The sequence below is a fragment of the Eptesicus fuscus genome, chromosome 22 (genome assembly GCF_027574615.1).
Source record: "Eptesicus fuscus isolate TK198812 chromosome 22, DD_ASM_mEF_20220401, whole genome shotgun sequence".
Taxonomy (NCBI): Eukaryota; Metazoa; Chordata; class Mammalia; order Chiroptera; family Vespertilionidae; genus Eptesicus; species Eptesicus fuscus.
Genome location: NC_072494.1, coordinates 36,714,689 through 36,740,971, shown reverse-complemented (window position 1 = coordinate 36,740,971; position 26,283 = coordinate 36,714,689). Strand labels below are relative to the sequence as shown.

The window sequence follows — 26,283 nt, the reverse complement described above, 5'->3', positions numbered from 1 at the left end:
CACACCCTGCACAAGACACATCCTCCTCTGCCCCCAAGCCCAGTCCCGGAGGCAGACGCCAGGCCCAGGACTACGAAGGGCCCTGTGTGTCCCGGACTGGCCTACCCAGCGCCCTCATCCTCCCCCCCCCCACCCCCATGCCAGCACTTCAACTGAAGGCCACCGTGTGCTCACTGGCGGGGCCTCCTGGGGCCTCGGCATCGGCCTGGGGACAAGGTGGGAAGGGCCAAGCCGACAGTGCGGCACGGTACTTGGCACCACGCTAAGCCTCACCCCGGGAAACCGTTCCCATCCTCCCTCCGACTCCGTCCTCTTACTTGCGAATGAGCCCTGCTGCTTCTTTCCCTTCCTTTCCAGGACCTGCCTTCCTTCTCCGCCCCCTTCCCAACCTCCCCAGACACCGCTTGGACCTGCTCTCTCTCCCAGCCCGCCCTGTCTCTCCAGGGAGCCAAGGCGCCTCGCCCCATCTCTCTCATCTTGTCTTTGGCTCGGACAGGAGGGTCAGTCTCCACGGGTCCGCAAAGGAGCACCTGTAGCAGGGATCACAGCCCCGGGCACAGCGGGGGCCGTGGGGGGGGGGGGCGCTGACGGGGAGGGGATGATGGCAGGTGCTGTCCTTGGTGGCAAGGAGGGTGGCAAGAGGCAGAGTGTCCCTTCTGCTCCTCACCTCTCGTCCCAACCTAAGATGGTCCAGAGCATCTTCCCCCAGGGCGTCTTCTCCATCGGGGAATGTTCCAGAAGGGCCATCCCCACCCCTGGGCGCACTGTGACTCGGGCGTCAGACAGGATGCTTCCCGCTCCATCTCAGGCCCCGGCTCAGGACCCGAGGGACCGCGTCTGAGCATCGAGGGCTTCGGGGCTGAAGCATCCGCGCTCCGCTCCTCTGGCAGCAGCCCTGGCCCTCAGCCTGGCTCCTCGCAGTTTCCCCAGGAGAGGGTGGGGCGGGCCGGGGAAGGCTGGGGCCTGGCGGGCAGGGCTTCAGAAGGTGGCTCTGTGGAGCTTCGAGGCGGCGGCCTCCGCCAGGGCTTGCACTGAAGAAAAGGGACATCGGTGAGAAAGGGGCGCACAGAGCAGACTCCAGACACTTTCCCAGGAGCGAGGCTGGTCAGACCATGAGGACCCGCCTCCTTCCTCACCCGAGAGAGAGAGAAACAGACCGCAGTCATGTGCTCTCCGCTCGCCTGGCACTGAGCGCCCTGTGCTGGGGGGCAGGATGGGGCACGGCCTTTGGCTATAGAGCCTGATGTTATTGTAATTTGCAGTGAGGTCTGGGGTAAGTAAGATCTGGGTGAAACGGCTCTGGGGGAGGGTGTCCCGGAAGCCCCCTCGGGACAGTGGACAAGGGAGGCTCAGCTCTGTTCCATCTGCTTCCGGAGAAGCAAAGCCCATGGCATTGGCATTGCAGCTCCAAGCAGCCGCCCTGCCAGCCAGCCCCAGTCCAGCATGGGGCACCGGGACCCGCGAGGGGACACCGGGCTCAAGCAGAGGGGTGGCAGGGGCGGCGGAGTGGGGGGGAGCGACCAGGCACTGGGCGGAGGGGAGAAGCAATGCCGGAATGAGAGGGTGCGGATGGCTCAATGGGGGTGAGGGCAGGGGTCCCCCTCCCTGGGGCGGAGGAAATACAGTAGAAAAGTGCTTACGTCCGAGCTCAGACCCGCATGGCATGGCTGCTGTCGGTGCCCCGTGGGGATTCAGACGAGAGGGGGTTGGCTGGTGAAGTCGGGGAGGCAGGGGAGGTGGGAGGGCTTGGGGTGGCACATTGCACTGGAAACAGAAATGAACAGGGAGGTGAACGGGGAGGGCGGTGGGGGGGGGGCGCGGGGAGCAGGCAGGTCTTGCCCCAGAGGGCAGAGAGCAGGGCAGGCGACAAGCAGAGAGAACAGTGGAGCCTGGGGACCTGCCCAAGCCGAGGCAGAGTGGCCTGTCGGGGCGCTGGGGAGGAGAACACGGCCCCGGGGGAGACCTGGCCGAATCCAGGCTCCGCTGGGACCCAGTGTGGCTGGGGCTGGGGCCAGGCCTGGCCTCCGGGCCCAAGGCTCCCCTCCCACCGACCACGGGGAAGTTGGCACCAACCTCCATAATGTGCACAGGGACTGGGTGGCGGCTTTCCTGTGGGGATAGCGCGCTGCTAACGATTAACCGCGCAGGAAAATCGCCCCCACTTCTGGCGATCGAAGTGAGGTGATCACCGTGTTAATGGGTTCCTTTAAAACGGAGGCTTCCGAGAGGCTGAGAGCGAGTTCTGGTAACTCAGAAACCTGGGCCCTGCCCCAGCGGGTTTGGCTCAATGGATAGAGCATCGGCCTGCGGACGGAAGGGTCCCAGGTTCGATTGCAGTCAAGGGCACATGCCCGGGTTGCGGGCTCGGAGATTCTCTCTCATCATTGATGTTTCTATCTCCCTCTCCCGTCCTCTCTGAGATCAATAAAAATGTATTTAAAAAGAAAGAAACGTGTGCCCTGCTGGTCGAGACTCTGCGCACAATCCAGTGAAGGCCAACTGCCATCTACCCCCGAAACAAATCTACAAGCCTTAAGGTGCTGACTTTGAGTTAACGGGATTTTACTCTGTTATCGTTATTATTCCATGTTGAGAACAATGAGACGTTGCGTTGTTAGGGACCAGCTCTACGCAACCCTGGCCCTTGTGCACCCGCAGCCCAGCTGCAAGTGAGAGGAGCCAGCCGAGCAAATGGCCTCACTGCGGCCCAGAGCAGAGCCAGACCCCGCCAGGGTCTCACGTTTACTCCGAGAGAGGGATCTGGGCGTTAAACTTCCGCTCCCTGCTCCCCCCACCCCGCCCCCAACCTCACCACCTTCCCTGCCCTGTGCAGGAGACAGGGTCAGTGCACCACCCATCACCTATGTGCACACACCCACATATGTACTGAAACACGGAGCAGGGAGTTGTGTCTGCCCACACACACACGGACTTTGTGCATGGGATGCAGCTAAACCGTATCCTTACTTACTGCACACAACTCAGACTCATGTGTGTGTGCGCACGTGTGCACATGGCTCAGCACACCTGTAACTTCACATTCAAATGCATTCACAGATGCTTTCGAAACACACATTCCTGTGCATGTCTAGGCTCTCTGGCATGGCTAGTTCTCTGGCAACCTCGGTTTCTAAAACGTCAAAAGCTCAAAAACCCAAAAGCTAAGCAAGGACTGCCCCAAGGAAGCCAAGTGGATGTTACAGTGTGCATCAGGGAGTTCTCCCAGTGACTCGGGAAGCGCTCCTTGGAGTCCAGGGACCCTGAGTTACGTGCGCCTCTAAGGTGCTGCCTGGCTGGGGTTCCAGCCCACGGGAGAGTGAAAACAAGAAAATTAGAAAAGAAAGAGGAATTGAGGGACCCATGACATCCATAAGAAGGCACAACCAAAGAGAGAAAATCTTTGGCAAAAAGTAGACATAACTTTAAAAATGTAGCAGTTTGGAGCATTGAACGTAGCTACAAACGGGTCTGAACCGCTTAAAACCCCTGAGGGCAACCCCTGACAGAGGCCAGCTAAGTAAGGCTATTTTGAATGATCCTAAAGCAGTAAGAGCATGAAAGACTCTGCAGCAGGTATGTACCGGACAGATGTGGCATTATACTTGTGCTCACAAGTCCTGCCGCATCTGCATGCACCAATAACCAGTCACACATACTCACATTCATGAGACTGCTCTCCCCACACCCCACGCAGACAGAAGTTCACACATATTGCAATGTACACACTGTGCACAAAATATACACAAACGTTTTTATCATCCCCCGTTCTGCAAACGAAGCCAATCACACACGAACACGTGCATAAACACCACCTCTGCTCTGTACCGGGCCCTTGGACACACATACTTACACTCTAACAGCTTACCAAGTACACCTGTATTCATACATAACCGGTCTCCACACAACACCTGTAGACATTTTGTACACGTGAACACACATACATACGCCTATATTTTTACTCAAACATTCCCTCCCCCCCATACCGCACACTTGAATACACACAAATACATGTGCACCTACAAACAATACTGATTCAGACACTCTACATGCCCTCATGCCATATACACTGAGTGGCCAGATTATTATGATCTCTGAACGCATAATAATCTGGCCACTTAGTGTGTATATATATATATACATATGTATGTATATATATGTATATATGTATGTGTGTGTGTGTGTGTGTAGTATGTGTGTGTGTATGTATGTATATATATATATATATATATATATATATTAGAAGTCCGGTGCATGAATTTGTGCATGGGTGGGGTTTGGCCAGCCTGGCCAGGGGGTGGGGACATGGGCGGTTGGCCGGCCTGCCTGCTGGTCAAAGTCCTGGTCGAGGGGACAATTTGCATATTAGCCTTTTATTATATAGGATATACACAGAGTGGCCACATTATTATGCGTCCAGAGATCATAATAATCTGGCCACTCAGTGTACACGACCTGAAAACTGCCACGCCTTCCCCTATAGTGCGGACTTGCGTCCGTGCACACTCGGTGTCATGGCCCAACGCTGTCACACTCATCACTGACCACACCATCCGTGCCACACAGCCACACTCAGGCACTGTCCTCACGCCCGTGCCCGGCACCCCATGCACACAGGCCCCCCGCATGCACGGTGCCCACACTATGTGCCCAGGAACAGTCCTCGCTGTGCCTGGCAGATCAGCAGCTCTGGGCACCTGGGCCATAGACTGTGGGTGGTGGGGACAGTGGGCTAAGTCGGAGGTCCTTCCACAGCCATTTTTTAAATAGTTGGGGTTTTGGCAAAACCCAGGTGACCGTGTGCGCTCGGTGCACAGACCCTGAAATGTAAGCCGGTGTGTGTGTGGGGGGGAACCTGAGAGGCCTGGCGGGTTTTGTTTCCGTGGAACCTTTGGCTGGGGGACTGTCAGAGAGGGAGCCAGGGGCTGGGGCAGGGGCGGAGGGAAGGATTAAGAACAATATTGTGTGCTCTAACCCTTGAAACAGGAAGTTTCCTTTTGCCCAGAGCGTGTGGAATTTGATCTTTGGAGGGTTCAAGTGTGTTTTACAGCTGAACTGCAGGAAGGTTTGGCCGGGGCCTCCTGGCAGCCAAACTGGTTCTGCGGCCTCTGGCTACAGGCTTTCCCTTGCCCTCAACTCCAGCCCAAGAGGGGCCTCTCTCTGAACTACCTCCAGGGGCTTCCCCAGGACACCCAGCTAATGCCCACTGCACCCCAAGTGCCACTAGGTTCTTCCTGAAGGCTGACTTACATCCTTGTTGTAGCCCAAAAGCCGCTGATTTCTGAAAATATCCATGTTTAAACGAACTAGAAAAACATAAATGGTTCCTCTTCCTGCTTCAGCCATGGCTATTTCAATAGCACTAACTACCACCATCACCAACACCACTACTACCCCAGCTGGCAGGAGCTTACTGAGCACGCACTGAGTGCCTGGCCCTGTGCTGGGTGCCTAGCACACACTGTGTCCGTTCCTCACACCACCACACCGGTGTCTTAATTTGAATTTTACGGAGGAGGGACTGGAGCCTCAGGTAGCCGGAACTGGAATCCTCGTAAACGCCGCCATGAAACGCCATCCCCTCCACGGACTCCCACCCAGGCTGCCGTACCTGTGGCCAGTGGCCCGAGGCTGCTTCCTGGACCAAAGTCATCCAGCCTGGCATCCTTTGGGGGCATTTCCTCCTGGCCGGCCCCAAAGCCCCCTCTGTTCCTCTCCCTCTCCATCCCGACCACCTTGTCTTGAGGGGAGACAACAGTTCATCTCCCAGCCTTCATGACTTAGCACTGTCTCTCCTCTGAAAGAATCCCTTTCACTCTTCCCACCTCCATTCATCTCGTTCTTGCCTATTACACGCTCATCTCCTCCGGGCGATGTCTCAGGCTGAGGAGAACGAGTCCTGTTGACTTTGACCTCACGGTGTCCATCTGGGACCTGCTGCCCTTCGGACCCGTGTGAGTCAGCTCCTCGGACTCATCTTTCCTTAGCAGAAAAGAGTGCTGGGTCAGTAGCCAACGTGGTGATTGTTAGCACGCTCGGGCCCTTGGTTGCCTGCACCCTCTTTCTCATTCTTCCTCTCCGCATGCAGCCAGAGGGGAAGTGAGCCCTCGCCGGTTTGGCTCATTGAACAGAGCCTCAGCCCGAAGACTGAATGGTCCAGGTTCGATTCTGGTCAAAGGCATGTACCTTGGTTGCAGGCTCGATGCGGGAGGCAACCATAGGTGTGTCTCTCTCACATCAATATTGCTCTCTCTCTCTCTCTCTCTCTCTCTCTCTCTCTCTCCCCTTCCCTTCCCTCTCTCTAAAAATCAATGGAAAAATATCCTTGGGTGAGGATTAACAAAGCAAAAAAGAAGAAGGGGAAGGGAAGGGGACCCTGGGATACCTGGCCCTCACCCCTCAACTGGTAAATACTTTGAACTTTCCCAATCAAGTCAGTGATCACCTTTCTCTGTGCTTCCCAACCCGCCCAGGCGGAGTGGCTCCCTGTGCTCCCCGCATGGCCGTGGCCATCCCGCTGTACAGGGGCGAGGAGGGTGCTCACGGCTCTGAGCTCCTGCATCTCAGCAACTCCGGCCTCTGTGCGCCCTGAGCCTAGCACAGTACCTGTGCCCAGTAAATGCTCATCCTGCCCGCGCCCTGTTCCTCTCTAGCCCTGACCCCTAACAGCGCCGTGCCTCCTCCCCTACGTGGTCGGTCAGCCATCTCCCTGGGAGCGAGGCCCAGCCCCTCTCACCAGACAGCATGCGGCCCCGGCGGGAGGCCTCGGTGGCCAGGGCGCAGGAGATTTCAATCCGCTTCTCCTGCTCCTGCAGCTGGCTCTCTGAGTCCTGGGGCACGTCCACAAGGTCCCCCTCGCCGATGGGCACCACGTTCTGCATACTGAGGAGGCACAGACACACAGACATGGTGGGGGGACAGGATGTCCAGCTGGCCTGTGGGGGGCATGTGCAGGCTCTGGTCCCTAGCAAGGCTGTCCCCCAGGGATGAGTAGGACCTGGCAAAACGCATGTTGGGACCCTTACCCACAATGCTTTATAACGAATTAGAAGGTTCAAGTGCACGTTTAGGGCTGCCTTGGAGGGGAGAAGTCACAGAGGCAGCCCATCCGTGTGTCTGGATGAGCATGTGCGTGAGCTCAGTCCTCTGGGTACCCACAGGTAGCTCGTGGCCCCACCGGAGGGCCAGGCCCAGATCGCTGCCCTGAGCCACGGCCTCCATTCGCTCCACTCTGGGGGAGGCTGGGGTCCCCTCGGACATGGGTTGGAGTGCTGGTGTCCTAGGTGCCATGGGGGGGGGAGGCAGAAGAAATACAGGTCCCCCAGGCCAGTTACCTGGACTTGGCAATGAGCGTCTTGATCCTTTCCACCTTCTTCTGCTTCTCCTTCAGCTCCTCGGGGCTCAGGGGCGTGTCTGGCTCCAGGTCGATGTACCGCTCAGGGATGAGGACTTTGTCGGGGGTGGAGAGCTGTGGGGGGACCGCGGTCATCGCTCCATCCCTCCCAGGGCCCCTGCCCGCCCCGCCCCCCAGACTCCGCTCACCTCCTTGTTGATGTCCACGTCGTAGTGCTGGGGCTCCAGCTCCATCTTGCGAAGCCGGGCGATCTCCTCCCGCGGCGTCTCGTAGGCCTGCCCGCCAGGCTCCTCCGCCCGCAGGGCAGCCTCCAGGTTGGAGATGTCCACTTCATGGATGCTGCGGTGACGACGCACCTGGGGACGCAGGCACCTCTACTTCTACCCGTGCCTCCCGGGAGTCCTACCATGCGTGACCCCGCTGTCCCTGCCCGGCGCGCCTGGTCTGGCTGCCACCCCCACGGCTCCCACTGCAGAGCCACCCTGCCTACTGCCTGTCCAAAGCCTGCCCGCCTGCCAGGACCCGGAGGCAAGACTTCATCAACATTTCTCACCAGCATTCGTCACCACCACCCCCGCCCCCATGCCCTTTGGTCACCTCCTGTGACATATATTTGGACAGTTGATTCCGTGCCTTACACTCATAGTCTCTAATCATTTCCTATTATTATGGAAGTTCCAATCCGCCAACTGGAATGTAAACTGTTTGAGGGCAGGATCTATGAGTCACAATTTTTGCATATTTCAGAAAGAAAAATTAGGCAGATGCCTTGAGCTCCTCCCAGCCCTGCACTTAATGGCTGTGTGGCCCAGGACTCCCTTAATTTCTCATGACTTTGTTTCTCTCCCTAAGGAGAGTAATTCCTAACCCCGGGTTATTGAGAGGACTAGGCGGAGAACGGGAAAGAGACGGGGAACTGTACTGAGCCGGGCAATGCTGAGCTGGCACGACGATCGCCAGGATCCCCGGCCCAGTGCTAAGCCCACAGAAAGTGCGCTGCAAACGTTGGTAAGTGGTGGCCACTTGCGGGTGGTGGGTGGCGTACTGCCCTCTATTAACGGAATGGTATGTAACTTGGTCCAACCAAAACAATCAAGGCATTCCTGTGTGTGAGTTAGTTTTCTTTAAACACAAAGGAAACACCCAGCCCGACTGGCGTGGCTCAGTGGTGGAGTGTTGACCTATGAGCCAGGAGGTCACGATTGGATTCCCAGTCAGGGCACATGCCAGGGTTGTGGGCTCAGTCCCAAAGTGTGCGTGCAGAAGGCAGCCAATCAATGATTCTCTTTCATCATTGATGTTTCTTCTCTCTCTCTCTCTCTCTCTCTCCTCTGAAATCAATACAAATATATGAACAAAAGAAAAAGGGAACGCCTGTAGCAGGATCTCCTTGCCCAGTGGGCAGAAGCCTCCCAGGCCTCCAGGGCCCAGCGTGGGTCCTCCCCGGCCCCTCCCTCTCTAAACCCCAGCCTACCCCCCCGGACTCCAGCCCAGGCTGGCCGCACCCACACCCGGGATTAGGCGGTGTTGACTATCATTTGGCCATGCCTGTGGGTGGCTGGGAGGACTTACCACTTTGTAGGCTGGCCGGGGGCTGGGGTCGGGGGCAGGGCTGGCAGGAAGCTGCAGGCTCCTCCGCTTCTCCTTCATGGAGCCGCTCTGGTGGCGCCGCATGCGGTCGATCTGCTCCTCCACACTCATCTTCACCTTGCCCTCGCCGGGGAACACCGCACTCTTGGGGCGCTCCTGCTGCAGGGGGCGGGGCGGGGGGAGACGAGGCTCTGAGAGGTGCAGGTCCTCCCCCCAGCCTTTTCAGCTGCCCTAATCCCTTAAGATTTCCCTTCCTTGGGAAGTTGCCTGTAGTCAATGGAATGGCGGTCCCCGGAAGATATGTCCAAGTCCTGACGCCCAGGACCTGTGAGTGTGACCTTATTTGGAAATGGGGTCTTTGCAGGTGTAATTAAATTAAGGGTCTCAAGATCATCCTGAATCGGGGCCACCCTGAAACCAATAATGGGTGTCCTCATGGGAGACAAGAAGACACATGGGAGAGGTGATGCGAAGGTGGGGGCAGAGACTGGAGTGATGTGTCTACAAGCCAAGGACACCCAGGATGGCCAGCAACAACCATCCGCTGGGCGCGGGGAGGGGGGGAAGGGGGGGCATCTCCCTCAGCCTCCAGAGGAGCTACCCCTGCCAACACCTCCAGGGCAGACTTCTGGCCTCCACAACGGTGAGAAAGTAAACTTCTGTGGGTTAAGCTACCAAGTCCTGGCATTCTGCTCCTCTCCTAGCGGCCCCAGGACCCGACACACAGCTTTGGCCAGCACACGACTCTGACCACTGGCTTCTGCCACATCTGTATGTCATCGTAATAATTTCGCTCAGTACTTTTTTATCTTTATTGCGCACACATTCCTTGTCCCTTGGCACGCCTCCTTGAGGAAGACCCCCTCGGCTGGGGCTGCTGGCCTCCAGCCCTGGGTTTCTTGAACAGGAGTGACAGATGGTGGACACTCGGGGCCCCTGGGCTCCTGGCCTGGCTCAGGCCCGCCAAGCCCCCAGAGCCTGCAGGTGTACTTACCCGGGCAGAGAGGCCATTGGGGAGCCCATTAGCATTCCTCCTCACCACCCCTGATGGGGTCACCTCTTCCTCAGTGGGCGACTTGGTCCGAGGGGGCACAATGCCAACTGCAAGGAGACAGAGCGGCCAGTGGGCCTCATGGAGAGAGGAAGGCGGAGAGACGGGGCAGGGCTGCTTCTCAGAGAGGCTCGGCCTCCCCCCCACCTCCCGTGGAGAAGGCAGGCCGGGCGGGTGAGCACTCCGTGGGTATGAGTGAGCACCACCCTGCGCTCCTCTCTGACCCCAAGCCTCACTCCTCGGGGAAGACGGGGCAGGAGGTACCTTTGTTGAGAGCTGTCTGCTTGTCTGCCTCCACCTCTTGCCGGGTGGGCATAAGGCTGATGTCCCTAGACGTGTCCGGGGGTGAGGTCTGGTGGGACTCTCTCTTGCTTGGGTCGTAGCTTGCCTTGGGCTGGAAGGAAGGATGAGGAGGTGTTTCATGCGAGAGTGACTGCCAGGAACTAGGCCCCGGTGATAGTTCTTTGTTTAGCAATGGTTGGCATGCAAACCCTTGAAAACCCGGGACAGGGCTACTCTGCGTGTGCCAGTTGTGAAGTGGGCAGGGCGGCACTAGGCTGGCCAGGGCAAGGTCCTCGGGGAAGGAGGGCTCACACTCCCGGGAGGCACCTCAACCTGGCCAGTCCCCTCGGCAAGCACCAAGAAGCGCGGACTTTCTGTGAGCCAGAGAGGAGGGGCCATAAGGCCAAGGGTCTCTGAGGACTCTGTCTGGATCCTACCCAAGACTTGAGCAAAAGAACCAGGCGAGCTTTGGGACCAGGACTCTGGGGGCAGGAAAGGGGCACTTAGCTTGTGGCTCACAGAATCCTGAGACCAGAAGGGACCTCAGCCATCATCTGCTCCATTCTGTGCCTGCCCCCTCCCCCACCCCCCACACTCCTCCATGCAGTTGAAGAATCTAAGTCTCAGTGAGGACCACAGAGAAAGAAGCTAGGCCAGAGCTCAGAAATCGCCACTCCAGCCCCGCTGGAGGGCACGGCAAGTCACACACCTGCCTTCACCTGTGACTCTGCAGCGCCGCTCCCTGCTCTGCCCACCTGGCCGGGCAGACCCTCAGGGCTACGCACACACACGTAGCTGAGACGAGAATGTGAGTTTCCCAGTTTTAGGCACAGGACTGTTTACTCACCGTGAAACCTCTTCCGAGCCTAACTGCACGCCTCTCCTGGATCTTCGCTAGGGATCCAGGCGAGAGGGGAGGCCAGAACAGGGGAGAGGGGGCCTATACCCTTATATTCCAGGGGTGGTGAGCCCCAGAGAGGACAGAGGCAGAGACAGAGAGAGCGTGGGGGGTTGGAGCCTGGGGTGGACAAGGACAGGACCAGTATGTGTGTGTGGGTCTCTTGATTCCCATCAACTGGTCATGCTGGTAGGGAGGGGGCCGTACCACCACCCACAGCCAGGGACCCCCCGGAGCCTGGGCACAGGGTAGAGCAGCAACTAATTTCCCCGTTGTCCACAGAAAGCAAAGAGGGGAAAGAGGGCGTGTGTGAGTGTCCCCACCAGCCTTTCCTCATTCCAGAGTTTGACCGGACAGAGGGCCCAGCAGAAATTCAGTGCGGGGGATGAACACTGGCACGCGGAAGTGACGCCCTGTCCCCCTTGCCCCTCGCCTGGCCTTCTGTCCCGTTCCCTCCACCCCTGCCCTCCAGGACCCAAGGGTGCTGGGTACCTGGCCCCTGGCTGTCTCGCCACTGCAGTGCCAGGAAGGGGAGTTGGGGTATGGCCAGAAGTGGCTCTCGCTAGGGAGTGGAGGCACGGTGGGAGGAGACTCCAGGGGCACGTAGGCTTTGGGGAGGGGGGGCCGCGGTGGGCCGGGCTCCTGAGGCAGAGAGAAGCCAGAGCATTAGGAGGAGCGAGAGCAGGCGCTGTGAGAGCAGGAGAAAAGAGCGTTAGCAGAGGCAGACGCCGCGGAGACCCGGGGCCCTGGACCCAAACTCCCACCTGTGGCCTGGACACAGCTACCTGCAGACCCACCTGTGCCTGGCCCTCAGGCTCCCCTCCACTGAGCCACCTGCGCACACTCCCATCACTCCCAGCTCTTCTCCAAAGTTCTCTCCTCATCGCCTCACCATCATGCCGACACCTTCCCACCCTGTACCTGTGCTTCCGCCAGCGCCTCTGCCTGCGATGGCCTGTTCCTCTACCTGTCCCAACGCTTCGGCCTGTTCCTCCACCTGTCCCAAAGCTTCGGCTGTTCCTCTACCTGTCCCAACGCTTCGGCCTATTCCTCTACCTGTCCCAACGCTTCGGCTGTTCCTCTACCTGTCCCAACGCTTCACCTGTTCCTCTACCTGTCCCAACGCTTCGGCCTGTTCCTCTACCTGTCCCAAAGCTTCGGCCTGTTCCTCTACCTGTCCCAACGCTTCGGCCTGTTCCTCTACCTGTCCCAGCGCTTCAGTCTGTTCCTCAACCTGTCCCAATGCTTCGGCCTGTTCCTCTACCAGTCCCAACGCTTCACCTGTTCCTCTACCTGTCCTAATGCTTCAGCCTGTTCCTCTACCTGTCCCAACACTTTGGCCTATTCCTCTACCTGTCCCAACGCTTCAGCCTGTTCCTCTACCTGTCCCAATGCTTCGGCCTGTTCCTCTACCTGTCCCAACGCTTCAGCCTGTTCCTCTACCTGTCCCAACGCTTCACCTGTTCCTCTACCTGTCCCAACGCTTTGGCTGTTCCTCTACCTGTCCCAGCGCTTCAGTCTGTTCCTCTACCTGTCCCAACGCTTCACCTGTTCCTCTACCTGTCCCAACGCTTCGGCCTGTTCCTCAACCTGTCCCAATGTTTCAGCCTGTTCCTCTACCTGTCCCAATGCTTCAGCCTGTTCTTCTTTCTGTTCCAAAGCCTCAGGCCCCGTTCCAGTCCCATCCTCTCTGGAACAGCAGAGCATTCACGGTCTGAACCACGTGGCTCAGCACTGAGACACACAGCACCACGTGCCTGAGGCTGGTTTGTGGTCTATCGGCCTCGGTCCCCTGGGGCGCTGGGCTCTCTGAGTGGAGGCCGTGGGCATGCAGGGGTGCCCGGAGAGGGCCTCCTGCCACCCTCTCCCGCAGTAGAGCCAGTAAACGTTTGCTGATCGACTGACTAGGAAACTGTCCCCCAGCCCTCACCCTGTCACCCCTGGAACAACCCTGGGTTTAAATTCCTATCAAGTGCTTGGTATCTTTGCTCCCCATCCTGGTGCTCCGGAAGGAGGCCAGGGATGCTGGTGAAGACGAGAGCAGGTACAGGAGAAATGGGAGGAAGGTCACACACTGGATATGAGAACGGCCCCTCAGGCAGAGGCACTCGGACTGCAGGCCTCTGGGGTAGACGGGGCGCAGAATCTTTGTAGTTTCAGGCAAATAAGGACCTGGTCCTCCCTCCGCTATTTACCTTCTACTCCATTTTGTCAGCTTACCTCATTGGACCCAGACTTGGTGGGGGACCCCTGAGAGCCAGACACCAGTGAAAAGGGGCTCAGGGGGCTGGTGAGGCTGGCGGAGCTGAGCGGGCTGGCAGGGCTATTGGAGCTGTAGGTGGTCGAGGGGCCAAGGCCTCCTTGGGGAAAACAAGGGGAGAAAGATGAGGGTGGGCAGGGGTGTGGCCTGGGGTATGGATGGGCTATGTAGGTGGGGAGGGCAGGGCAGGATTCAAGGACTTGGGAGGGTCCCCTGAGCCTGCCGGGTCACCTGCTGGGAGGGGCGCTGCACAGGGGAGAGGATGTCAAAGCCAGCCAGACCAAGGTCCCAAGGCTGAAGGAAGACACTAAGGTAGAGGCCTCAGACCACCCAGGGGCCAGTGGGCTTAGGGGCTGGGGACGCCCAGCTGCTCTTTGACCTTTTCTGGGGAGAAATCTAGGGTATCAGGGTCAACAGCATCTCTGAGTGGTATATCCGGTCTGTTCTGGAGAGGGGAGGATAAGGGTGTCCCACCCGCCACCCCAGGGACCTGGGGAAGACTCTGGAGCCCTGAGAGGCTATGGCAGGTTCTGAGCACAGAGTGAGGGCCTAGAGCAAGCATGTCAAACTCGTGGCCGGTAAACCCGCCGGCCGTGAGTTTGACATGCTTGGCCTAGAGGGTGAGCCGGCAGGTGTGGGAGGAGCCAGGGCACGGGAGCATTCCTGCTGAAGCCAGAGGCCTGAGGCTGACAGGGGAGGCACCCACCTCTGTGCTTGGCTGTGTCTGTGCCCCGGGATGGGTTATTCTTCCTGAGCCCCTCCATCACGTCCTGGATCCTCCAGATCTCCTTCTGGATTTGCCGGTTGAGCACCTCGTTCTGCAACAGCCACAGAGCAGGTCAAAGGAAGTGACTGCTGAGGAGCGTCCCAGCCCTTTCCCCACCTCCCTTAAACCAGCAGCAGGCAGGAGCCCTGTGCACAAGGGAGTGTAACACACACACACACACACACACACACACACACACACACACACACCCTCCAGCACATTCGTCTCTCTCATGGGCAGCCTCTGTGTCCTCAGCCTCTATGAAACACAGCTCTGAATGCCAAGGAGAGGACTCTGTCATCAGAGTAAAGAGTCCCCTTAGGTCAACCTGAGGACTCGGAACCAAAGGAGAGTGGGGACCCGCCCCCAAAGCCCCTGGGGGAGACAGGTCCTGGAGTAGAGGCCCCGCAGGTGGGCATTCTAGGGTAGCCCCCTTCCCAGGCTGAGAGCTCCAGTTCCCTGGTTTTCTTCAGATCCAGGTAGCTCTTCTGTAATGCCCACCCCCAGCGTATGCCTAAATGCTCATGGATTATATTCGATGACAGCATCCACTCTTTGAAAAATGATGGCCACCTCTAATTTAGCACCCCCACCCCGGTAAGTGCTTTGCAGACACTAACCCGCTCTGGCCGCACGGCTCTATGAGGCGAGGGCGGCAGCTGTCCCCACTTCCGAGACGAAGGGACTCAGCTCAGCCACCTGGGAGTAAGTTGTGCGACCACCACCTGAATCTGGGTCCGTTTGCTCCAAGAGCTGGTGCTCTTGGTCACACTACCCTGCCTCCTAAAATCGCCCACCGACCACCTGGGTCCTCGGACCAGGCCTTCGCCTCGCTCCACCTAACCAGCTGCCAGGCTAGGGCGGTAAGTTCTGTTACCAGGAGGAAACAGGAGGAAAACCGGGGAAAGCAGGGCTTAACCGCACCAGAGAAACAGGGCTTGCAACGCCAGCTAGAGAGGGGGCACCGAGGTGTGTGCTGGGCAGAGAGAAGACAGAGGGAGGCGGAGAACAAGATGCTCACGGTCAGCGTGTCCAGCCGCTGCCTCCAGACAGTGCTCCTAACCAGTCCCAGAAAGGAGGTCTCTTCCTACCTAAATGCCTGAGTGTAGCCCGTACTGCCTACTCTTCTGCTGTCCTGAGGGAGATTTGTATCGATCTTGTATTTCGATTTATGTCTGTTCAATCCTCCAGTCACACAACACCTGACATCTGACGAGCTCCTGTGCTTCTCCTGGGCTCACTCCCTGCCATTTGACGGAACCGAAGAACCACCCCACGTTATCCTCATCCTGAGATTTAGAGTCCCTTTGAAGTGGCCTGAACCTGGTCTTTGGTCTCAGAAACCAACTCCTCGTCGTAAGTCTGAAATCTCTAAAGCAAGAGAGGACACCACTCTGGTCTCTGTTGTCCATAAGGACAAGGGAAGACCCACAGCACATGCGGACCCCCGCCTGCCCAGGGCCCCAGTCACCTGGATGTCCAAGTTGAGCTGTTCCCAGAGGTCGTCGTGCAGGGCAGAGACCTCCGACTCGAGGCTCTCGTACTCCGTGGTGCTGTTGGTCAGGGCCTGCACGGGGAGCGTTTACTGAGAAAGCAGATTGCCTAGCATCCCTCTCATCCTGCGACTGGGCCTGGGGCCAGGGGCCCGAGGCCGGCAGATCTGGGGAGGGCCGGGAGGAGAGTGCACAGGCCTGCGACACACTAATGACAGCCAAGTGCCAGCCTTACAAGAGGTGCCACAGCCCACCCTGCCGCAACCCGAAGTAAGAGAAAATAGCATCCTCTCCAGACATGTGGACAGGCCGGAGCGGGGAGCATCGCTCCCTCACCCTCCTGCTCTCCCAGATCGGGCCATGGAAAGCGGAGGGTAAAGGGAAAAGAGACGGAGGGAAGGGGTGTGCCTCTGGAGGTTTGCTCTCCTCTCTGGGCCATGCTCTCCGGGGCGTTTGCTGCTGCCCTGCGAGCTATCACCCAGCCGTCAGCTGGGAGGGTCTGCCCTGAGCCCACCAGGATGACCAGGCAGCAGCATTGCTGCCAGGGTCCGGGTTCTCCAGGGGAGAAGACAGAGCAGCCAGGGAAACAAGTGGCCTTGATTTCATGCCGTCCTGGGACAGGTATAGTCGGTGGAAAGTTCGCCAGTTCCATGGAGACTGTGGGCGAGCAGCCTGGCTTACTGGCTGTCTCTTTGCAAGGCAGAGCTCCGGTCTGTGTTTGTGTCCCTCCCCAGGAGCACCCTGCTCTGGCCCTCTGGGGAGAACTGGGATTCGGGGAGCACCGCCGGGGAGGGGAGGCTCTCCTGGCAGGTGCAGACCCGCTCTGGTTACCATGGTTACCTACCGTGGTTGCCTGGGACAGCTCCACCCGGATGTTGATGAGCTGGTTCTGCAGCGACTCCTTCTTGTGCAGCAGCTTCTCTGGGTAGGCGGGCTGGCTCCCGAACATCTCCAGCTCCTGGTGGGTCCCCATCAAGGCACTTTCCAGGCTCTCCTGAGGAAAGGCAGGGGCGGCTGTGAGTGGCCCTGAGCTCCCCTCTTTGGGGCTGTTAGCATCCCAGGCCTGAGCCCTAGAGGCCCAACCAGGCCGATTAGTGGAGGCTGTCCTCACCCTGCCGGAGGCTCCCCAGGAGAGCAAGGGCAGGACAGAAGTTCAAGGAGGGCGAAGCTCTCAGCTTAGTCAAGATGGAGCTAGCAGCCCACACCTTCCCCCCCAGCTCTCCCCCACCACCTGCCCCCACTCAAGGCCACCCCTTGGTTCTCACCTTCTCAGCTCGGAGCTGCTGCACCAGCCGGTCCTGCTCCCTCACCACCTTGTTCTGCTCACACAATTTGCCCAGCAACTTCTGGGGTCCCGAGGGAGTGGGGGGCAGGAAGGGAGAGAGAAGGGGTGAAGGACACGATTTGATGGGGACCTGAGACTTGGGTTGGCAGGGCCCGGCCTCTGGATACTGCCTCCTTTCCCCTGCAGAGAAGCCTAGCCTTTCACCTTGACTTGGGAAACTCCTGGGAACAGGAAGGTGGTCTTTACCTTGGGAGACTGACGCCCCGGGAACCCACTGGGAGGGGAGGTGTGTTTATTCTCTGAGGAAGTGAGTCAGCGGGAGAGAAGAGAGGGCCGGACGCCAAACATTAGGCTCCTACATTCCCATCCTCCCGGGTCTTCTAACTCATGAGGGTTGGGGAGATAACGTGGCCTGGCCCTCCAGGCCTCCTAGGGGATAGGGACTCAAGGGGGTGGGTAGGGTGTTTGAACAACAGTCTCAGAAAACCAGTAAACAACGTAAACGGGCTCCATGGTCCCCACCACCTTTTCCCCCCGCCTCCAGGGTCTCAGGATGGCTGACGCTGGGGTCCCTCGGAGGTCTGGTCCTTGCCTGAATTGAACCTCTCCCAGGCCTGCTGGGCAGATCTGCTCCCCAGACAAGGCCAGTGGAGCTGGGGAGAAAGCAGGCGAGGCCAACCTTCTCTTCCGGAAAGACTTGTGCTTTTCTACGTGCACAGCTCTGTTCATGCCATTCCTCAAATGTCCCTGCAGCTCCTTCCCCCTGAGCCAGATCATGCCCTCTGCGCCTTTGAGCTCAAGGCCAGCTCACACGCCACCTGTTTTGACCCTGACCCACCAGCCCCCACGGTCTCACTCCTGCAGAACCTGTTATCCGGCTGTTCATATATGAATCACATGCTGCCACCTACTGGCACCTGGTGACTGCCGCTACCCTGAGGCTCCCTGAGGGCTGGGGCACAGCCATGTTCTTCTTTGCAGTTCCCTAGGGACTACCACTGACCTCCTAGCAAAGTCTGAGTTCCTGCAGGAAGCAGATCCCCCTGCTGGAGACACGGGGCCTGGGGCTCAGGGGGAAACACACAGGCGGAGTGGGAGGCAAGGGGAGGGGGAAGAATGAGAAAAGAAGGGGGGTGAGGAGGGACAGGAGGAATGTTGTCTTTGCAGGGAGAGAGAACATGAGTCGCATGTGTGAAGAGCCCGAGGAGAGAGATGGATGGAGGAGCTGAAGGACGAGAACAGCAGCAGGAGGGGTGGAGTGGACAGAGGGAGCAGGAGCGCTGCTCTTACATCTGTATCCTGCTCGTTTAGCTTGTAGGTGTGGACGCCGTCCCGGAACACTTCTGGGTACGGAGGGACCTGCAGGAACATGAGGCCGGTTACTGCAGCAGGGGACAGAGGGCATGTGGAGGCGGGAAAGCGACAACCCTTGCTCCATTTTTGCCAGAAACCATCGTACACCACCTCTGGTAGCTTCCACCTGGGCCCCTGAGCTGAGCTAATTCTCTGTCCCCTGGCTGGGAAGCCTGGGACGGCCGGGTCTAGGCTCCGTCCCAACTGTCCCAGGCCAATTCTAGAAGCAGAGGCACCGCTCACTGGCTGTTTCCTCTCCCCAAAGCGCTAGGACCTACTGCTGAGAGGGACTCCAAGAGTGTGTAGAGCTCCCAGAGGGCTTGTGGTTAACAACCCTGAGAGCAACAGTTACCCTTCAGCTGTGTTTGAGGATCAGACGTGGGAGAATGGAATGAGCATTGGAAATACTTGAGACTTGTTGGCCTAGCGGGCTGAATACCAGTCACAGGCCTGGTGCCTCAGCCAGGACTGATACACATACAGAAGTGTCTCTGGGTCCAGAACATGCTCCCTGCCCTCCATGACGCACCCAGTAACCACAGCACCCTTTCCACACCGTTGGCCTTGGATGGTTCCCTGTCACACACCCATGCCCTCATCCCCAGCCATGTCTGTGGAGAAGATACCAAATATAAAATAGAAGCCCTGGGCATTACAAAGCAGATCCGTGGTCCCTGGCAGGCATGAGATGTCGGTGCTATTTTGATGGTTTGGGAAATGGGACTTGGGTTTATCCATGAACATGAAGAATGAAGGGAACACAGTGGCATTAGAGGGAGACCGGGCTGAGCCTGGGAGATGAGGCCTGGCAGATGAGTGGGTTGGGCGGAGCGAGCCCCATCCCCGGTGGGTGGACTGGACCATGCACAAGCAGCTGACATGGTGTTGACAGGGCCCATGCTGCCAGCAGAGGTCTTACTTGCATGAAGAGTTGGGCCCTGGGGGAGGAGCTCTCCACCATGCGGTTCACCATACTGATGAGAGTCTCACTCTCACTCATCTGCAGCAGAGGAAGGAACGGACGATTCAAACTCAGACTCACAGAGAGAGAGATACCTTCCCCACACCCTCCTGCGCTCGCCTGCCAGGACACAGAACGGGGCAGGTCCTCTTGGGGGCTCCAGCACCCTCTAGTTGGCCTCTGTTTGGCCTCACCCATCACTCTTCCTCTGTGAACTCCACCTCAGGACCAGCCCTGAAGCTGCCCCGAGGAAAGGCCACAGAAGGGAGCTGGGAGGTCCCTGCGCCCTTGCTCGCAGCTCTGAGACGTCCCGGCCCGATGACGCTTCCCCAGGGTGCCTGAGTACTCTGGGTCTCGCCCACATTGGTCAAGTGGGTCATCTCCTGGCCCCAGCTCGCATTTCGCACACTGCTTTGGTCAAAGACCACACAGGCAGTTGCCAAGGCCAGTCTCCCACAATTTGAACTAAATGAAACAACTGGAAAAGAACAGCTGCCTCTGGATGGGCCTTCCCAAACACCTAGGCACAGGCCTCTCTCCCCAACCCCTGCCCACCTCTTGGCTCTAGAGTAGAAAGGATTGCTAAACATGGTTTCCAGAGCTGGGCTGGTAGCATCCATGCCGATCTTGGATGACGCTAGGGAGCAAATAAGGAGGCCAAAACAAGCAAGCCATGTTAAAGGGACACCAGATATTGGAACACTGCTCTCCCAACACGTCATCTTATGTTTCAAGGATCACTGGGAACATGGGGGAAGGGGAGAGACTATTTGACAAATGAAAAAGAAAGGTGAGGGAGGGATGAAGGGAAAGAGGGGGGACGAGCCAAACAAATCAATCAGAAATGCCATCATTTCCCCCACTGGTTCCAGGGTGATGGCATAAAAAAGTGAACATATTAAGGGAGCGTCCTTGGCTATGTCCCTTTAACTCAATTCATCCGCAGGAGCAGGCAGCAGAGAGGAGCACAGGAAAAGCTTTTTAGGGAGGCGAAGTGAGTAAGGGGATAGGGCCACCTTAGGGCAGATCTTCCGGGTTCTCAGTTCGGGAGGTCCCCCATTTTTGCCCCTGTCTTTCCAATCTTTATTGGACCCACGTGTATTTTCCTTGTACCATTTGGATGGCAGTCCAAATTCGGCCTTGCTTCTGTGTGCCGTGGATGGGTGAGGGGCACCCACCCACCCCCATTTGCAGGTCCTACAGCATTTTAAAAGGCTTTCTGAGAATCTGATCTTTCTACCTCATTAGCCTAATTGGAAACTTTTTCTATGGCATAAAATGTCATTTAAAAGACTTTCGAAACAGTGATTATAACATAAGGTTGAGTCTTTGTGAAATAGGCAAGTCAACCGGACATCAACCACATTGTAAGGATCTGAACTAGAATTGATCCTTGTCTTCTTGGAGTCTGTGTGTGTGTGTGTGTGTGTGTGTGTGTGTGTGTGAGTGTGAGAGAGAGAGAGAGAGAGAGAGAGAGAGAGAGAGAGATTGTATTTACTGTGCATGGGGTGTGTACATGGGTGTATGTTGACATGTGCTACCTGTATGTCATGCCTGTGTCCTGTGTGTGATGTGTGGATGGTGTGTGGATGTGTGGATGGAAGACAAGGCAGGTCTACCAATACGTCGGCTGTGAGAGGGCAGGGAGGCCAGGCCCTTCCTGGACGTGCACTGGTCTCATCCCCCCCGTACCCTGGCCCCCTGCCCCAGCCAGCGGGTCTGGAGAAGAAGGAGAGAAGCAGGACTGGCCCCACCCAGGCCTGTACCGAACCTGGTGTGACTCGAGCTCTTTCAGCCCAAGTGGGGCCTGTCTCTAGGAAGACTCCTGGGTACCATCCTCTGTCTCTCTAGACTCCTGGGTACCATCCTCTGTCTCTCTGAGAGAGCACCTAGCCCAGTGCCTTATACATAATAAGGGCTCTCAGTAATATTTGAAATTGAGTTTTAGAAGAAAAAGAACAATAAAATAACCAGAGCAGCAATTACCACTTATTGCCAATGCCTGATAACGTGCTCTCATATGTATTCTTACTCAATTCCCCCGATGCCTCCGGGAGGCAGGGAGGGTAGGTTCTATGATGACTGTTTTATAATTGAGAAAACAAAGGCCCAGAGAGACTAGTGACATTTTCAAGGTAAAAAAACAACAACAAAGCAAAACTCCTTGTAAATGGCAGAGGTGGAGCTAAAGTGCAGTGCCTGACTCTAGGTTCGGGACGCTTATCATGTCAAACTGCCTCTTAAGAATATCTAGGGTATCTGTTTATTGAGGAGGACAACGCTGAAAGGTTATTCTGAAGCCTCGCCCCCCTGTAGAGGCACTGCTGTCTGCACGGAATAACCGGACAGCCAGGCTCTGTGGATGGGCCGCAGGGAGGAGAGCCTGCCCAGGGCCCAGGGCCCAGAAGAGCCAGCTCTGGGGCTGGGGGTCAGAGCTTCCAGGCCTGCTCGGGCTTGGCCTCCCGGCTATCCACGGACTGGACACCCCCAGGGACTGGACAACACAGTGCTGCTTTCTGGAACTAACTGCAATGTCCTTGCGGGCTGGGAGTCTTCCCTGCTGATGGACATGCGGGTGTCAGCGCTTCCTGTGCCCAAGGCCTTCTGCGAGGCTGAGTGACGAAGACCTGAGGCCCAGGGAGGGGCTTGTCACGTGCTGTGACCAGAACCATCCACAGTCATAGTTATCGCCTCTGATGTCGTGCTTCTGCTTCTCCCGACAGCCCCGAGAGCACACAACCATCCTGATGAGGTGTGACCGGAGCGTCTTCATTTACTAGGTGTTTCCGTGGCTGTAAACTAGGTCAAAGCTCAGAATCCTATTCCATGCGCTGCCGTGCACCAGCCGTGTGCCCTCAGCCCACGTCTAGCCTCTCTGTGCTTTAGTTTCACCAGTTATAAAAGGGGAGACTCACAGCACCCCCCTTGCAGGGTTTCTATCCAGATTAAGTGAGCTAGGCTCTGTAAAGTGCTTAGAATAGCATGGAGCACAAGAAGCACCCAATTCTGGTAGCTGCGGCCACTGTTGTTGCTATTACTGCCATTATGATTTTCCCCACCACCCCAGGCTGCCTCCCATGATTTGCAGCACAGACCTGAGCATGAGAGGATGTGCTCAGAGAAATGCCCAGCGTGCTGACCCCTGGCTGTGAGTGCCACAGCCCCCTGAGCCTACAAGGCCAGGTGGCCAATGGGCAGAGAGCCCTGGAGCCCGGCCCAGGCAGCCCATCGCCTCCATCCCATGGGGACAGTCACTGCCTCTTCAGGACACTCATCAGTGAACCTGGGTTGAAACGATGCCCTCTGCCCACCATAGTGAATTCGCAGGAAAACATACGCTGTGTGTGTATGTGAACTAACAAATATACTGAATCGATAGCGTTTTTAAGCCATCCTAGGCCACGTCTGCCATCCTGTTTACGAACGGTAGAGTCTAACCAGGACAATTTCCCAGATTCCCGCTGAACTAAACCCTAGCATTTCAGGCCCAAGCATCTCCTCTGTGCTACTCTCTCCAGCAAAGATGCAAATTCCTGCCTGCCCCTGGGGGCAGGCCCATCTGGCTGAACAAAACAGGAGGTGGCATTCATTATTCATGGGGCCATTGATATTCTCCTTTCCCCGGGAAACTCCCAGCTGCCCTAAAGAGCTCGGAAGGGAAGGGGTGTGAAGGCGCAAACCAAAATATAGGCCACTTTGTTGTGTCCTGGTTGTGCCAACAAAGGTTGTCAGATGGATGGAGGATGAGGAGGTGGGGAGGAGGCGGGAAGGAGCGGGGGAGGTGGCAGGAGCAGGGGTGGCGAGGGGGCACCAGCTCTGCCTACCTGCTGATCCAAATACTCTAGGTTTCTTTGCAACTGAAGGTCTAAAAGTTCATCCTACCCGGAACCCGAGGCCCAACGGCAACACAAACAAACAGGAACAGGACAAAAGAAAACAATAAAAAGGAAGCAAAGCAGTTAAGAGTTAGCTGGGCACGGACAGGAGGTCTCTCTGCCGTGGAGTCCTGGGGAAGGGTGGGGTGAGGATGAGGGCAGGTGTGGAAGCTGCCTGCTGGACCTCCCAAGCCAGCCACGGAGAGACACGGGGGGGCGGGGGCCTTGGGGCTCCCTGGTCAGCGGGCCCTCCCAGGTGAGGAAGAGGCACTGAGTCGTCTGGTCAGCACCTCCAGCAGATGTTGCCCAGTTTTCTGGGGAAATCTGCTGGTTCTGGGTGGGCGCATTTACGTGGGTAAGCCTGGGGTTTGGACGCTGGCAGAGGAGGAGAGGGTACGGAGGCGCAGCCCTCCCTGCCCAGCCTCCTCCATCCTGGCCTCCGGGTGCTGTGCAGGGAGGGGGACTGCAACAGGCCTGGGGGATGAGGGTCCGGCCTGCCCCTCAGTTCTAGTTCTCCAGGTGGAGACAAAACTTCTTAGGAAAAGACACAGTAGAGGGAGAGGAACGAGGAAACAATATGGAACATCTCTTCTCCCCCAGTCCTGCCAGCCTCCTTCCCCAGAGCGGCATTCCAGGCCAGGACAAGCAGAAGCAGGTGCGCTTAGGGGGACAGGCTGGAGGGCCGTGCCTGCTGGGAGTTCTAGCCTGAATGGCTTCCCGGCCTGCAATCTGAGCCCCTGTCCAGGCCCCCGGACTAGCTGCAGGATTGCTCTGAGGCCAGAGGTTCAGGACATCACAATGTTCCAGACCTGTCCTTGCGTCTCTGCCCTGTGTCACAGAGAAGGGGCCACTGGCACCCAGCTCTCCAGGGGTCAGAGTCCTGGCCGGGAGGAAGGAGGTATCCAGAGGCTACTAACAACCACACGGGCCAGGCAGGGGGCACGGAGCCCTCCCGGGAGGAGCCGCCCTGAGCGGAGTGTGGGGGAGGAGAGGACGTACCATCTTATCGTGAACCGTGGGGGGTGGTGGGTAGTTGTAGGGGTACAGTCCTGCAGGGACTGGCCGCCTGTCTCCCAGGTAATCATACTGGAAGAGAAAGGGGATTGGAGAGGTGAGAGGGTCCGGCTGGGACTCGGACTTCCCCACCAACTGAAGTTCAAGGTTAGGGATATTTGCATCCTGTCCCAGAGCAGATTCCGAACTAAAATGGACAGCCTTGCTCCAGTGCGAGATCCTGGCCATGATCTGTTCAGTCCTGCAGATCCGAACACCAGCGCCCTCGCCATCCTCTTACAGAGAAGGAGGGTTCCTGGCATAATCTGGCCACGGGCACAGAAACCAACGTTCCTACTTAGGGGGGCAAAGCACGCCCCCCGGGGCAGCTCTCCTGGGGACGGAACCCCAGGGCCAGGGGCTCCCTGGGCACATTGCTGGCCCTGTCAACACACAGCCCAGTGTCCCCATGTCCCAGATGCTCCCACAGCGCCACCTCTTCTCAGCAGATGGCGTCGGGCTTCTGGGGGACCCCCGGGGATGAGGGAGGGAGGGGCAGGCTGGTGGCTCACCTTGGGAGAGCTGATGGACCGTCTCATCACATAGGCGGTGGGGTCCACGTAGATGTCCTCGCTGCGAGGTGGCAGCCGCTCAAAGCGGGCGCTGGGCGAGCGGACGGGGGAGTAGATGCGGGGGCGGCTGTAGGAGCCTTGGCTGGGCGAGCGGGGCACCGAGTGGGACCGGGGCTGCAAGGACAGGCGGCGCAGGGAGCCAGAGGCGGCGTCCAGCTCATCGTAATAGACGGGCTGCCGGGAGGGGCTGGGGATCCAGACGGTGCCGTCCTGCCGCCCGTAGCCGGTGGGCTCCTTCCACCCACACCCGTTGCGGAAGGAGTGGCGCTTGTCCTCCAGGGCCCAGGGCGGGCTGATGCGGTCGTAGGCGGGCATGGAGCAGATGCTGTCCGGCCGCACCCCCGGCGGGTAGTACTGGTAATCGTCGGGGAACTGGGAGGAGTAGGGGCCGCAGTACTCGGGGCCCCTGCGGGACACGGGGTAGAACCTAGAGGGACTGAGGGAGAGGACAGTGTAAGACGTGGACAGAGCGGGCATGGCCCTACCCAGCCGCATCCCTGAGCCCTCCAGCCTGAAGTTGGGGGGGGGGGGGGCGGTGATCGCGTGAGGGGTGCGTCGGGCTGGCCTTGTGAGCAGCCCGGGCACCAGGTTTGTGTCCAGAGGTTCAGGGAAGACCCCGTCCTCCGAGCTCCTCCCTCAACCAGCTCCCTGATTCCATCTCTGTCTCTTAACATGCAATGCCCCTGGGAGAAACTTTAAGCCTTATTAGCCTTCTCTATCTCCGTGTGAATCTATCAGATCCTGTCCGGAGAGGCGCACAGAAGAGAGCGAGGGCCCCGGGCACCGGAGGAGGCCCACGGAGGAACAAAGAGCGGCTCCCCGCTCCGATGGGACCTGAGCCAAGGGCGGCCTCGCTCTCCGGGCGGGGCGGCGGCCGGGAGCCAGACCACCGGCTGGGACACTGCCCCTGCCCACGCTGCCCGCGCGGCCCGGCCCCCAGGGCCCAGTGAGAACCTCCCCGTGTCTGAAAGCCAGTCCCTCCACAAAAGCGTCGGTTGGTACAGAGGGCAGAACTGGGGTCAGTGAGTGGCAACACTTGGTTTCTTTTCTCTTTTGAAAAACGGCCCATAAACATTGGCTCTCACACAGTCAGAGCTGGTCTGGGATGGAGCTGGCGTGGCGGCTGACCATGCGTCTCCTGTGGGTAGCGACGCTGGAACACAGGATGTTGTAGGAGGGCCAGAAGCCCGGGGACAGATGTCTGCCTGGGGCAACTTTAAGGACCCCCCCAAACTGCCTGCCTGCTTCCTGGGCCCCCCACACCCTGTGCAGGGACACTGGGTGCTCTGTCCCCTCCTCCAAAGACGCAGATAGAGAGCAAAGTCCAGCCGAGGGAGCCATGGGGGCAGCAAAGGGCTTGGCCAGGCGGGGACCCTGGGGCTGTCTTGGCTTCCAGAAGGTTTCCAACAGCGGGTGTCTCTCCTGTTACTCCCCCAGCCCCGCCCTCAGTGGCATAGCACCCCCGCTCCCCCCCCTGCCCCTGCTCAGGCCTC

At 58.2% G+C, this 26,283-nt stretch overlaps 1 protein-coding gene across 1 annotated transcript in view; it reads right to left on the bottom strand.

The window, feature by feature from the left end:
- Positions 1-412: 412 nt before the first annotated feature.
- PLEKHA6 (pleckstrin homology domain containing A6) overlaps positions 413-26,283 on the bottom strand; it is a 42,521-nt gene continuing 16,650 nt past the window's right edge. The window contains exons 9-24 of the mRNA XM_054712097.1: positions 24,731-25,226; positions 24,165-24,251; positions 18,267-18,335; positions 16,957-17,037; positions 16,536-16,685; positions 15,670-15,765; positions 14,139-14,250; positions 13,393-13,532; positions 10,257-10,386; positions 9,936-10,042; positions 8,924-9,100; positions 7,540-7,707; positions 7,332-7,465; positions 6,734-6,879; positions 1,641-1,764; positions 413-1,031 (exon numbers count right to left, since the gene is read on the bottom strand). Coding sequence (XP_054568072.1) covers positions 1,649-1,764; positions 6,734-6,879; positions 7,332-7,465; positions 7,540-7,707; positions 8,924-9,100; positions 9,936-10,042; positions 10,257-10,386; positions 13,393-13,532; positions 14,139-14,250; positions 15,670-15,765; positions 16,536-16,685; positions 16,957-17,037; positions 18,267-18,335; positions 24,165-24,251; positions 24,731-25,226 — 2,209 coding nt within the window. The 3' untranslated portion in view covers positions 413-1,031; positions 1,641-1,648. The remainder of the gene's footprint in view (positions 1,032-1,640; positions 1,765-6,733; positions 6,880-7,331; positions 7,466-7,539; positions 7,708-8,923; positions 9,101-9,935; positions 10,043-10,256; positions 10,387-13,392; positions 13,533-14,138; positions 14,251-15,669; positions 15,766-16,535; positions 16,686-16,956; positions 17,038-18,266; positions 18,336-24,164; positions 24,252-24,730; positions 25,227-26,283) is intronic.